The sequence below is a fragment of the Brassica oleracea genome, chromosome C4 (assembly GCF_000695525.1).
Source record: "Brassica oleracea var. oleracea cultivar TO1000 chromosome C4, BOL, whole genome shotgun sequence".
NCBI classification, from domain to species: domain Eukaryota; kingdom Viridiplantae; phylum Streptophyta; class Magnoliopsida; order Brassicales; family Brassicaceae; genus Brassica; species Brassica oleracea.
Window position 1 is genome coordinate 48612155 of NC_027751.1, and position 13933 is coordinate 48626087.

General features: G+C 38.9%; 2 protein-coding genes across 2 annotated transcripts; both read left to right on the plus strand.

Annotated features, from left to right (window-relative positions):
- Positions 1-4391: 4391 nt before the first annotated feature.
- LOC106339114 lies at positions 4392-6714 on the plus strand. The gene is made up of 3 exons (XM_013777925.1): positions 4392-5883; positions 5947-6053; positions 6097-6714. Exons 1-3 carry the CDS (start codon positions 4392-4394, stop codon positions 6712-6714), a joined length of 2217 nt encoding a protein of 738 aa, XP_013633379.1.
- Positions 6715-12798: 6084 nt separating this feature from the next.
- LOC106339115 (glutathione S-transferase T3-like) lies at positions 12799-13680 on the plus strand. Its single transcript, XM_013777926.1, has 2 exons — positions 12799-13384; positions 13433-13680. The coding sequence occupies exons 1-2, from the start codon at positions 12799-12801 to the stop codon at positions 13678-13680; spliced, it is 834 nt and encodes a 277-aa protein (XP_013633380.1).
- Positions 13681-13933: the final 253 nt, after the last annotated feature.

The window sequence follows — 13933 nt, forward strand, 5'->3', positions numbered from 1 at the left end:
TTTTTTAAAAATAATCAATTTAAATTGTTATTATCATTGAATATAATTATTTTTGACATAAGTTGAGTTATCGTTTACATCAAAACTTATCATATTTTAGGATAATTTTAATTTAAAATGTAATATTCATATTTTTCAAACAAATTCAAAAACTATTTTTTAAATATTTTGTTATAATTGTTTAAAAAATATTGAGTTGCATTTCAAATGAAAAGGTAAAGATATTAAAAATATTCTAAATAAAATATGTAAAATTTAATATAGTTTTAAGGAAATGGTCAAAAAAAAATTACACATAAAAAATCATGATTTTTGTTAACTGGGCGGATAATTATTTATATGATATCGCAAACGAAAGAAAAATTTATGTTTTTACAATTATCTAATTAACTATGTATACTCATTTTTTTAATATGATATCACATATTCGTAAAAAAATAGATAGTTTAAGATGCAAAAAAAAATATTTATTTAATAAATATAATATGAATGAATTTTACAAATACATCAATTAATAAAATAAATAATTAAAAACTGAAAATTCATATCCGCGCTATCAGGATCTAGTGTCATTTTATTTTGTCAACCGGATATGTCATCTTAATACTTTCAATTTATGATTCTCTATCTCTTTAGAAAGTTTTTTTTTTATATTGGAATTTCCCATGAACATATCATATATTCGTAGGCGTGATTTCTGAAAGCTCCCAGGCACTACACCCGAAATTGGTCCTTAACCTCTGGTTTGTTTTAAGTCCCCCCAAAGCTGACTTTCCCCATTGTCTCTGACTGCTGGTCTTTTCGCGGAACCTTTTCAAATCTTTGTCTCTTTTAGTAATATCCAGTGGTTTTTTAGACAAACCCATTGATCTTTGTGTCCCTTGGTTACTACCTTCGTCAGAGGCTAGTCTTCGGTGACGGGTCCTTCTGGTAGAGTCGACATATACTCTCCTCTACAGAAGACCTTATCTTCACCGCATACCTTATCTTCACCTCATACACGTCTCATCTATGTCTCCCCGGCTATTCACTGCTGAAGAAAAAGGGAAAAACATCATGCACTCAGACGACGTTAACTGCAAACGCATAAGAGCTCCAGAGTTTGATATCTCCTCCTTAGTCAAAGATAACGCTCTTACCATGATTGGAGGAGTAGTTAACCCTAAAGAGCAACCTATTGGAGCCCTCATCTCAGCCCTTCCCCGCAAGTGGACGCTGAAAGGCGTAGTTACTGGCTCGGATCTCGGTCTTAACTGCTTCCAATTCAGGTTTGAGCTGGAAGAAGACCTTGTCAAAGTACTAGCTCAAAGACCCTATCACTACAACTACTGGATGGTCATCTTGCAAAGATGGGAACCGGTTATCTCCCCCTCCTTTCCCTCACAGATCCCCTTCTGGATTCGTCTTCATGGTCTCCCTTTGCACTTCTGGCACCATAAGATGATCTACAACATAGGCCAAGACTTGGGAACGCTCGAGGACTACAAAATCAGAAAAACCTCGGCTCGTATCAGAGTCCTCCTAGATGGCCTCAAATCCCTTACTAAGAAAGCAGTCGTTGAGTTCGACTCTGGTGAGGAACTCATGATCAATTTGGACTATGAAGATTTGGAATATCACTGCTCGAGGTGCAACAGACTCTCTCACCTAGCCAGACCTTGCCCTCTAGCTGTTGAGTCCTTGAAGGAACCTACCCCATCCAGCCTCCAACCTGCAGAAAGACACTTGTGGCCTGTGGTAAGTCAATCAGAGAGACCGCCGCAAAAAAGAGTCATCCCAACCTTGACTGACTCAGTTTTCAGGAGTCGAGTTGACAGACATGGAAACCCTTTTGGTGATAGAATTGCCCTCCCAGCGCAAAGAGGCCGGCCCCTATCAAATAAGTTGGTTCCACTGGAGACTTCTCACCAAAATACATCCAGAGCTAGGTTCACTCAAGGCCCAAGTAGTCAGAGAAAATCTCCTTCAAAAGTAATAGGGGGCCACCAGGGAGGCCCTCATAAGGTACAATCAAATCAGCTGGAACCTCAACGTTGGAGGGTGAAGCAAACACATCCTACTGAGGCTCCAGAATCTTCACAAACACCAGTCAATAGAGCTCTCTCTCTTCCCGGAGGGTCACGACCTCCTCTCAGTAGAAATCTCGACCGTTGTGACTTCCCCCCCATCAGAGACTGGGATCCCGACCAGATAACAAGTTTTGGAGGATCTACGAGAGGCCTCTTATCAGTACATCAACTGTGGAGACCCAGTTGAAAGCGTTGCTCGACGTCAAAGGGTGCTAGAGACAGAACATAATGGTCTGGTTGACACCACTTCTGACAATATTATAGCATCAGCCACCCAAGAAGCAGTAAACCAAGCAGCCCTCCATGCAGTAAATTAAGCTCTGATTCTCGGAGATGCTGAGATCTTGCCTTCTTCGGAGCCGGAGATTCCCTCCCCTGTTGCTATGGAAACACCGGTGGCCTTGCGAACCCCGCCTTTCATGAAAAGGCCAAGAGAGCGTCACGGGAGTTCTAGCAAACGCTCAGGCTCCTCTCGCATTATCACAGGAGCCTCCTCGAAGAAAAGACTGATGTCACAGGCCCGACTTCCATATGCCCGTCACGGTTTCCCTCACGCCTCTCCCGTCCTCCCCCTGGGCCAAACCTCTTCACAATGGTCCCATCGAGCCCCCCTCACCGCTTTGCCTGAAGATCAAACCACGAGAAGAACCTCAGTCTGAGGAAATGTGTCGGATTTTCACACACATCTCCTTCCTCTTCCTTAGTCGTGCTGAGCTGGAATTGTTGCGGCCTTGGGAACCCCATGACAATTCTGCGGCTCAAAGAACTCTCTAAACAGTGGCTTCCAGACATTATTTTTCTATCTGAAACAAAGAGCAGGAGGTTTAGCTTTGCTTTGGAAGGCAGACCTAGACATCCAAATCTTAACCGTAAACAGAAACTTCATTGATGCCATCATCTCATTTAAAGACTCAACTTTTCATGGCACTTTCATATACGGCGCCCCAGAGATTTGCAATCGCCAGGAGGTTTGGAATCAACTCATTGATCTGTCTCTGACCAGACACTCACCTTGGTTTCTCACGGGTGATTTCAACGATATCATTTGCAACAACGAGAAGTCGGGAGGGACAGTGAGACCGGAGAGCTCCTTCACCTCCTTCAGATCCTTCCTCTCCACATGCGATCTCTTTGACATCAAGCATTCCGGTAACTTTCTCTCGTGGCGAGGCCAGAGACATTCTCACCTTGTTCATTGTCGCCTGGACAGAGCAGTTGCAAACAGCTCCTGGTCTGATCTGTTTCCTAGAGCCCGCTGCGAGTATCTCAAATTCGAAGCTTCAGATCACAGACCTCTAGTGACCACACTAGATGTCAAGAAAAGGAAACACACCAGACTCTTCCGCTATGACAGACGCCTCCGTGATAATCCAGAAATATCCAAGCTCGTAGAGGATGTCTGGAAAGACCAATCTGATGCCTCGGTAGCAGACAGAATCCGTCGAGTCCGCCAAGCAATTTCGACATGGAGCAAAGAGAACTACGTTAACAGTAGGAAATTGATTCTTGAACTAAAAGAGGCACTCGACAATGCACTTTCAGTGAGCGTACCGGATGAAACTGCTATCTCACATCTCAATCAGCGGCTTTTAAAAGCTTACAGAGCAGAGGAAGAATTCTGGAAGCAACGTAGCTGTCTTATGTGGCTCTCACTTGGAGACAAAAACACCACTTTCTTCCATGCTTCTTCCAAAGGAAGGAAAGCCCGCAATAGAATCTCAGTTCTGGAAGACTCCTCTGGATCACCTGTCTTTGAAGATAGTCAGATTGTGGAACTGATCTCCTCTTATTTTAAAATATCTTTACCTCCACGGGTGTCTCGCCGAGGGAAGTCATCTTGTCCGCTATCTCCCCATGTATATCTGTTGAGACAAATTCCCTCCTGACGTCAATCCCATCTGCCTTGGAAATTCGAGAAGCCATGTTCGCTATACACCCAGACAAGGCTCCTGGGCCTGATGGCTTCTCCGCGAGTTTCTTCCAATCTAACTGGGAGGTGGTGGGTCCTGCAATAACAAAAGAGATACAAGGTTTTTTCGTTACAAGCTCTCTACCATGCTCTATCAACGAGACGCACATTAGACTGATTCCAAAGATCACGGGTCCTAAACAGTTGCAGATTATCGCCCTATCGCGCTTTGTAACGTGTATTATAAAGCTATATCTAAGATTCTATCCTTAAGACTCAAACCTGTGCTACAAAGTATAGTCTTCGAGAATTAATCAGCTTTCATCCCAGGGCGCGTCATCTCTGATAACGTGTTGATTACCCACGAAATACTGCACTATCTGAAGGCCTCAGGCGCTGTTAAGAACTATCCAATGGCAGTTAAGACTGATATTAGTAAGGCTTACGATAGACTAGAATGGAGCTTTATCCATATAATGCTAGAGCAGATGGGGTTTAGTCTTACCTGGATTCACTGGATGATGCAATGCATCTCGACCGTCTCATATTCCTTCCTACTCAATGACGAGGTGGTGGGGAGGGTGATCCCAGAGAGAGGCATCCGTCAGGGGGATCCTCTCTCACCCTACATCTTCATCCTATGCGCAGAAGTCTTGTCAGGGCTATGCAAAAGAGCACAACAAGATGGTACAATGCCGGGGATTAGAATTGCTAGGAAGAGTCCAAAGATTAATCACCTTTTGTTTGCAGAGGACACCATGTTCTTCACAACGTCAGGGGAAAGTAGCTGCACATCTCTATCAAAAATTCTCCATGACTATGAAAGCGCCTCAGGACAGAAGATTAATGTTCTCAAATCTTCCATCTCCTTTGCTAGCAAAACGCCCCCTGAGATTAGAGCAAGAGTTAAACAACAATTGGGCATAGATAAGGAGGGAGGAGTAGGTAAGTACCTAGGCCTTCCTGAGCACTTTGGAAGAAGAAAGAAGAACCTCTTCAGTTCCATCGTCGACCGGATGCATCAAAAATCCATCTCCTGGTCCACTCAATTCCTATCTACAATAGGCAAAGCAATTATGCTTCAATCAGTTCTATCATCAGTTCCTAACTTTGCTATGACCTGTTTTCTCCTACCAATCAGCTTATGTAAGCGCATTCAGTCTGTACTTACAAGATTTTGGTGGGACACGAAGGCCGGTGAAAGGAAAATCTGCTGGGTCTCCTGGGAAGATCTCACTCTCCCCGAGAGTTTAGGGGGCTTAGGCTTCCGCGACATCCAAATTTTCAACCATGCCCTCCTTGCTAAGGTTGCTTGGCGCTTGATCACTGCACCCCACTGCTTTTTCTCGAGAATTGTTTTGGGGAAGTATTGCCATAAAACGTCCTTCCTAAAGATAGCCCCTTCCTCTTGCATCTCTCATGGCTGGCGGGGTATTCTGAAAGGCAGGGACTTGCTGCTGCAACATCTAGGAAAGGCCATCGGGAATGGGGAATCTACGCACGTCTGGTCGGATTCTTGGATCAACCCTGAAGCTGGTATAAAGCCAACAGGACCTGTCTTCCTGCAAAATATTGATCTCATGGTCTCAGACCTCCTTACCAGAGAGACAAAGGAATGGAATAAAATCAGAATCAACCAGCTCTTACCTGAACTTTCTGCTCACATTCTAGCCATTACACCTAGCTGCCTTAGAGGACAAGATTCCTACGTTTGGCCACTGCAGAAATCAGGACAATACACTGTTAAATCGGGCTATTTCTCGGCACAAAACACCAATCATCAGGACACTAGACAGACTCTCTTACCTGCTAACTTCGATTGGAAAAAACATGTTTGGAACCTCCATACTCAACCAAAAGTGAAGCACTTTCTGTGGAAAGTCCTCCGCAATGCCATTCCAACAGGTGCGAATCTCCAACGGAGAGGTGTTCTCACGAACACACTCTGTTCTTTTTGTGGCAACTCAGAAATATCTGATCATATCTTCCTCCACTGCTCCTTCGCTCGAGAGGTTTGGACGTTTGGCCCGTGGAATACCCCAACTGCTTTACTCTCAGACACACCCCTCTCCACGGTGCTCTGTGGATCTCATGACTGGAGAAACCTTCCTCCTGCAGGCGTTCTTGGCAACCTCTTCCCATGGATCGTGTGGAACATCTGGATCGCCAGAAATAAGAGAGTTTTTGAGAATAGACAAATCTCCCCCCCCCCAAGAGGTTATGGCTCAAGCGATCCGATCCATGAGGGAATGGGAACAAGCACAACCCAGACCCCAATACCCCGTGACGGGAATCTCTCCGGCCTCAGAAGCTCGATACGGATCTCTACCGCCTTCTACCATCCTTTGCAACACCGACGCCTCTTGGAAATCGCAATCAGCAGGACTCGCTTGGATCTTCACTAATCAAGAGGGATCGGAAGTGGCTAGCAAAGGCATCTCGCTCCATCATGTCTCCTCTCCTTGCATGGCGGAGGCTCTCGCAATCCGAGGAGCGCTTCTCAACGCGGCGTCCCTCGACTACCATAATATCTGCCTTCGATCAGATTCCCAAGAGCTCATTCGGGCTATCAACGGGAGGAAATGGACGATAGAACTCCACGGCGTTCTCTCCGACATCGACTCCTTAGTTTTCTCTGCGTCTTCAATCTTTACCTTTTGTCGTTTTGAGTTTACTCTCCGTTCTTCAAATGGACCGGCCGATAGGCTTGCTAAAGCCCACATATCTTTGTATTGAACCAGCCCACGGGCCTTTGCTAATTTGAATTATCCAGTTGAACAAAAAAAAAATACTATCAATTTTAAAATATTATTTAATTTATATAACACGACAAAAGAAGGTGAGTATGAATTTATATAACACGACATGTTGAGGAGCAAACCTTATTTTATATTGGTAAGAAAAATATTTAGATAATATTATTTTGTTCTTTGACGTCCAGTTGTATCATTATACTCAAAATCTTCTAATAACTGTTTTCTGTTTAAATTAAAATATGTTTATCTATTTTCTTATGACAAACTAATGAAATAAATCTTTCTCTGAAATATCGTCTCGAGATTACTTTTTCATAAATACAAAATGTGTTGTATTCCACATTAATTAGAGGTATTGGCTTATCTTATAGATTGATCTTCGTTGCAGAGTGTAATTGCAATTTTCACAAACTCCATTATATTTTTGCTGAAGAAACTCAAGCATACTGCAAACTAGGTCCTCCATCATGGTCTTATATATCACGGATTGTAACAGATAATTTAACATCCTTATCTTAAAACATACAATAAATTAATATGCTTTAATACTTTGTTTACAGTTCAAGGTCGTTTGTGTGTCAAAGACCAACAATAACGGGACTAACAATAACGGGACTATTTAGTTATATTCTTAAAGTTAAAGCTATTTGTTGGAACTCTACGAATACACTAAGAGTGGCACTTTACCCGATATCCGAAGGCGCACCCGCACCCAAACCCGATCAAAAAAATCCGAACCGAAATCCGAACCGAAATAGCAAAATATCCGAACGGGTATTGAATTATGAGAAATTGTATATCCGAACCCGAATGGGTAATATCCGAACCCGAATGGATATCCGAAGATAACCGAACATATGTATAATTAACCTTATATTTCTAGTTTACATCTCTCATTTTATATAAAATATTTATATTGATACTACACATACTTTAAGTTTCATATGATATACATACAATTACGGAATAAATGATTTGCTACTCACTTAAAATACATGTCAAACTTTTTATTTCAAGAATTACAAAAAGTTACATCCAAAATTTAAAAACAATAGCCAAATTAATGTATTTTTAGTTTTAAAATGTTATGTTCAAATCTATTAACCATTCAATCTATTAAAAACAAAAAAAATAATTAAGTGAAAGTTATATTTTTAAATACAAAAAAATTGAAAAATGAAAAATTTAATATTTTTTTCAAAATCTAAATATCCGAACCCGATCCGAAATAACCGAATCTAAACTAAAAATATCTGAACCCGGCCCGAAGTTCAAAAATACCCGAACGAATTCTATACCTCTATACCGAAATACCCGAAAATCCAAAATACCCGAACGGTTATCCGAACGTCCACCCTAGAATTCACATTGTTTTTTTTTTATTGACAGTATGTTGGGCTTAACGGAACATCGCAGACGATTCCAAAAATCGTCTGTAGATAAGATGCTTGCGTCCGTAGTTTTTGTTAAACTAATACCTGTTCACACTTACTGTCTTGTTCTTAATTTATCTTATCATCAAACCAATCTATATAGATAGTGATACATACTTATGTACGGGAAAGTATGTAATGAATGGTCTCAAATCTGTCAAACAATATATATATATATATATATATATATACACAGACGTGAATAAATTAACGGTAAAATCATTTGGGTATGTATATGGGCATTTCTTTAGAAATATATATTTTTGCTTAACTTTTCTTTAGAAATAGTTCCGATCGTGTTTAAACTATAGTTTATATGTCGTTAGCTAAAATGATTAACTGACTGTGCTGTTACTTCTAGATAAAATACTCAACACTATCAGCTTTTCAATCCATGATATACTGTTTTATTGGTTAAGATTGTTGATGTGTTCCTTCATGACGCTCCAGTCGATACGTTGTTTTGTTTGATAATTTATCTCAAATTCCGCAATGTTTTAAATTTCAATCCAAAACATAAATAATTTTTTTCAAAAAATAAAATACTTAAACAAGCAAAAATAAAACATTTGGGCAGATGACACACTTGCAACTTTGCTAAAGTTCGGTGGCCATCTGTTAACGGGAATATATTTACAGAATTATATTGCTAATATATGATCGGCATGTATATATTAATTATATTGTCTGTCGCAAAGACCAACACAAAGCACTTACAGATTGTTCAATAATAAAATTTGAGTTATTTTTGGGTTTACAGCCTAAGATCAATAAATAGAATTTCATTATTTCAAATTTGATATCTTTAAAAAAGAAATAAAATATTGTCAAGTTATATTATGTTTTTAAAATAAAAAAATAAAAAAAATAGTAGTTACAGAAAAAAAAAATTAAAAAAAATATTTTTAACGTCGTCAGCAAAACACTAAACTCTAACTCTTAATCCCTAAACTCTAAACCCTTGGGTAAACTCTAAACCCTTGGGTAAATCCTAAAACTCTTGGATAAATCCTAAATTCTAAACAAAAAACGGTAAACACTAAAATCCTAAACCCTAAATCTTAAACTCTAAACCCTTGAATGTTTTAGTGTTTAGTGATTTTGATTTAGAGTTTAGGATTTATTCAAGGGTTTAGGGTTTATCCAGAGGTTTAGAGTTTAGGGATTAGGAGTTAGGGTTTAGTGTTTTGCTGACGACGTTAAAAATATTTTTTTTGTAATTACTACTATTTTTACCTTTTAATTTTAAAAACATAATGTAATTTAACAATATTTTGTTTTCTTTTTTAAAAGATATCAAATGTGAAATAAGAAAATCCTACCTTAGAGAGTGAACCCAAGAATAAGTCATAAAATTTAAATATTACTATCCGAGATCCGGATTCGATCCGAGATCCGCTCCGGATCCGCTTCGAAAATATGATATCTGGGATGCCCGGATCCGAATCCAGATAGTAAAATCTTGAATCCGTGCAAACCGAATCCGGATCCGGATATCTTAATTTTTAGGTCCGGATATCCGGATCCGGATCCGTATTTTTAAAATACATTAAATTTTTAAATTTTATTAAAAAAATAGTTTTTTTGTTAAAAAAATTATTTTTAATTATTTTGACAGATCCGGATCCGGATATCCGCGGATAATAGAATATCGAGACGGATATCCGAAATCTGGATATCCGGAAACCACGAATCCGGATCCGGATACCCTAAATTTTCCGGGTATCCGGATCCGTCTCAGAGCTAGCTGAAACCGTTAATCTTAGAATAAAAAATGCATATATGCAAATTAAAATTCAGTATAGTTTTAATTTAGATGCACATTTCACTACTAACAAGTATTATACACACAAAACATATTATTGAAAAAACAAAAACAAAATATATTAACATATCGGTACTATTACTACATAGCACAATAAAAACCTCAAATAATATTCTTAACAAATAAAAGTGACCATATAATTACACTATCCAAAAAATAATATTCTTAACAACAATAAAAGAATATTCCGGGCGAAACTCCGTACTCCCTGGCATGATTATAAAACTAGTTGATCATTGCTGGTGAAATTTGGGTAGAGCAGACTTTTTAATTAACAATGCTAATTAATAATTAATGGACGGTTTTTATTTCCTATTAAATTCCGTGATCCATCGCCACATTAGCACAAGGAACCGTCACACGTTGTCCGCCGTTGGTCAGTCCATCCCTTTCCGTTTAAATCGGTGTTCGTAAATATGTTATCTTTATTATATAAAATATAGTGATTTATCAATAAAAGATTAATTATTAAATTTATCAATAAAAGATTAATTATTAAAATTAATAATAATGCTGACTTAAAATTTAGACTGTAAAACCTAGATAAAAACTATACAGAAACAAACCAAACTAGATTCAACTCGGTTTTGATTAATGATGTGTTTGTTTAGCAGAGAAGGCTGTACCGTACACAATTTTTTCTTGTTTGAACAGTTGTTTTAAGTTTTAACCAAAAGGGCAAGCTAAGAGCGCACGAATCTCCGTCACTTGACCGCCTGAATCTCCGCGATGCTTCCCGTCTGTTTAATGTTTCTCCCTTTATTTTAAAATCTGATAAAGAACTTCAAGATGTGTTAACCATAGTTAATCGTTAATAAAGAACACAAAACATAGCTAATTGGTCAACTTTGTTAACTAACTATAGTTTACAATTGAACTAATCTCATCCACTTCGTATTTGATGCCCCAGACAATTCTATATTATACCAAGTTGCCTACGCGTTATAATAGGGACATAAACTTTGAATGGTAAACGCAGCTAGCACTTAATTGTATATGTTAACTTTTCATTAGTTAATGACTTGATGCCTTGGTCCACAGGAAGGCTGTCTTCATCTTTAGCAGTGTAATTAATCGATTTATAAAAAAACACATGAAACAAGATCAAACAAATTATATATTGTGTCCAGTGATTTATTATGCGAGAAGACACACACTACTACAATTGTAGATTCTTCAATAACATATACATTTAACAAAATCTAGAACCCCATTAACGTTTTTGCTCATCTCGACAATATAATAAGAGACCTATATATGAGTAAGTTAGACTCGAATTCGATTAGTTTATAATTTTATACATCTACAACACTGCATTCACAAACAATAACCTTAGACCATGATTAACGCTGTCCCTTAAACTGGTTTTTAAGCATATTTTTCATTAAAAAAAAAAATAAAGCAGCCATTATGTTAAGCGACGTCGCCTAATTAGGGCCAAGAAGATACGGGTCTTCTTGAACACGTGTCATGACGTGAGAGATTTGGGAGGAAAAAACCGAGGGGTGGAAAAACTATCTTTCATTTACACGTTTTTCATCTTCCTTCTCTCCTCGACGGCGAAGTGGAGAAACGCGTCGTCTCGTTTCGTCGACGAACCAAATCGATGAAAATCGATGGTTCTTCTCCTCTACGAACCGATTAAAGTCCCCGTGTGGTCTCCTCGATGAAGGGAAGCAACGAATCCGGTTGAGATCTTCGAGGAAGAGAAGAAACGAAACTGGTTGCGGTCTTGGGCGAAGAAGCGAATCGAAGCAAATCGAAGGTGGCTCAGCTCGAGGACGAAGCTTATTGGCGGTTGCTCCTCAGTCGAATCCAAAGGTAAATGTCTTAACTTTTTTTCCTAGTTTGAAAGTCGAATCTTCAACGGTTCTGCATGTCTTTGTTTGTGGTCTTGTTGTTCGAATCTTCCTAGGGGTTATGCATGTCTTTGATTGTGGTCTTGTTGTTCGAATCTTCTAGGGTTCTGCGTGTCTGTGATTGTGGTTCTGTAAATGATTTGTGTTTCTGTTAATGAGATGTCCTTTTAGAGCTTTCATCTGTATTGATCGTTTGATCTTCTAGGTGTTGTTGATGAAGAGCTTTCACGTGTATTGATGGGTTGTTGAGATTGAATAACTTGTTGAGATTGAATCTAACTATATTTTATTTCATGTTCTTATTTGTTTAGATGGGTTGTTGAAATTGAATAACTTGTTGAGATTGAATCAAGTATATTTTATTTCATGTTCTTATTTGTTTATCACTTGATCAGATTGAATAACACGTTTCTGTCTTTTCTCTTATGGTTGGAAAATGGAATGAGCCACTGTCGGCAAGCAAAAGGAGGTGAATAGCAACAGAGAGAAGAGGAATGCGATAACATCAACAGAGGTAATACATTTCTCCTTCACCAGTTGGGTAATAAATATATTGTTACTGATTGATTATGGTTGAGACTTGAGATAGGTAATAAATAGAAAGTGATAAATGGTTTTAGATAAACGTCTAGTTGGTTGAGATATGTAATAAATAGAAATTGATTATGGTTTGTGACTGTGGAATGAATATGCTTGTGATGAATGTGTGTAGATAAACGTCTAATTGTTTAAGAAAGGTATTAAATAGAAAGTGATTATGGTTGGTTGGTTGCTTTTATCTTCCATCTATAAAAACGTCTAAGCTGTTCTTCTCTTCCTTATCCTTTTCTGTTGTTCTATTTCTTTGGATCTTCAACGGCTAAGCTGTTCTTCTCTTTCTTATTCTCTTATGTTCTTCTCTTCCTTATTCACTTTCTGCTCCCTTCTCTTCTTTATGATTGTCGGATATGGATTCCTATCCATATAATAACCAGAATACAAATTTTGTTGATCTCCTAAATAGTCAACAAGATATTGTCTTCGGTTTTGGACAAGATAATGCCGAGGTATCTTCATCCCAAGTGCCTATTTTCGGTGAAAATTCAACTGCAGAACGTAAGGAACGAAGGACGTGGTCACCTACCGATGACATAGTGCTCATCAGCTCGTGGTTGAACACGAGCAAAGACCCTATCGTGGGCAATGAGCAGAAGTCGGGTACATTCTGGACAAGAGCCTCGGCTTACTTTTCTGCAAGTCCGAAGCTGGCCGGTCGTGAACAAAGGGATAGCAATCACTGCAAGCAGCGCTGGCACAAGATCAATGATCTTGTAGGGAAGTTTTGTGGAGCGTACGAGGCTGCCACCAGAGAGAAGAGCAGCGGCCAGAATGAAACTGACGTGCTCAAACATGCTCATGAAATATTCTTCAACAACCACCATAAGAAATTCAAACTTGAGCATGCGTGGAAAGAGCTGCGGAACGACCAGAAATGGTGTGATCTAGCAACTTCTAAACCCGACAGAAGCTCTAAAAGGAGGAAGTGTGACGAAGGTACACAATCATCAACCTCTCAAGCCACATAAACCAATACTAGTGAAGCTGGTCAAGCAACTACTCGACCCCTGGGTGTGAAGGCTTCAAAGGGGCATGGCAAGCATAAGAACAAGACTGAGATCCACTCGCCGGCTGGTTTTCAGAGCATGTGGGACATCAAGAAAGAAGATTTGGCTATCAAAGAGAGGGTCTCGAAGATTAAGCTACTTGAAATTCTTATTGCTAAAACGGAACCATTGGCTGGCTATGAAGAAGCACTGGAGAAAAAGCTAATTACTGAGTTGTTTACTTAATTAGTTGATGTTGTTCAAGTCTTACTCGTTGTTGTTTGTCGGCTTAATAAGTTTATGTCGTTGTAGTTGAAGTGTATGTCGTTCTAGTTGAAGTCTAGTTTGTGTTAAACTCTATCAAGTAGTTGGTTCTTATATTTGTACTCTGTGTTCTTGTTCTTGTTTGACAATGAAATATTCTATTATGTTTGTCCAACTTGTGAATTGATGTTTCTTATTCTGTGGATTTTTGTGAGTTGTTCTGTTTGTGGTTCTT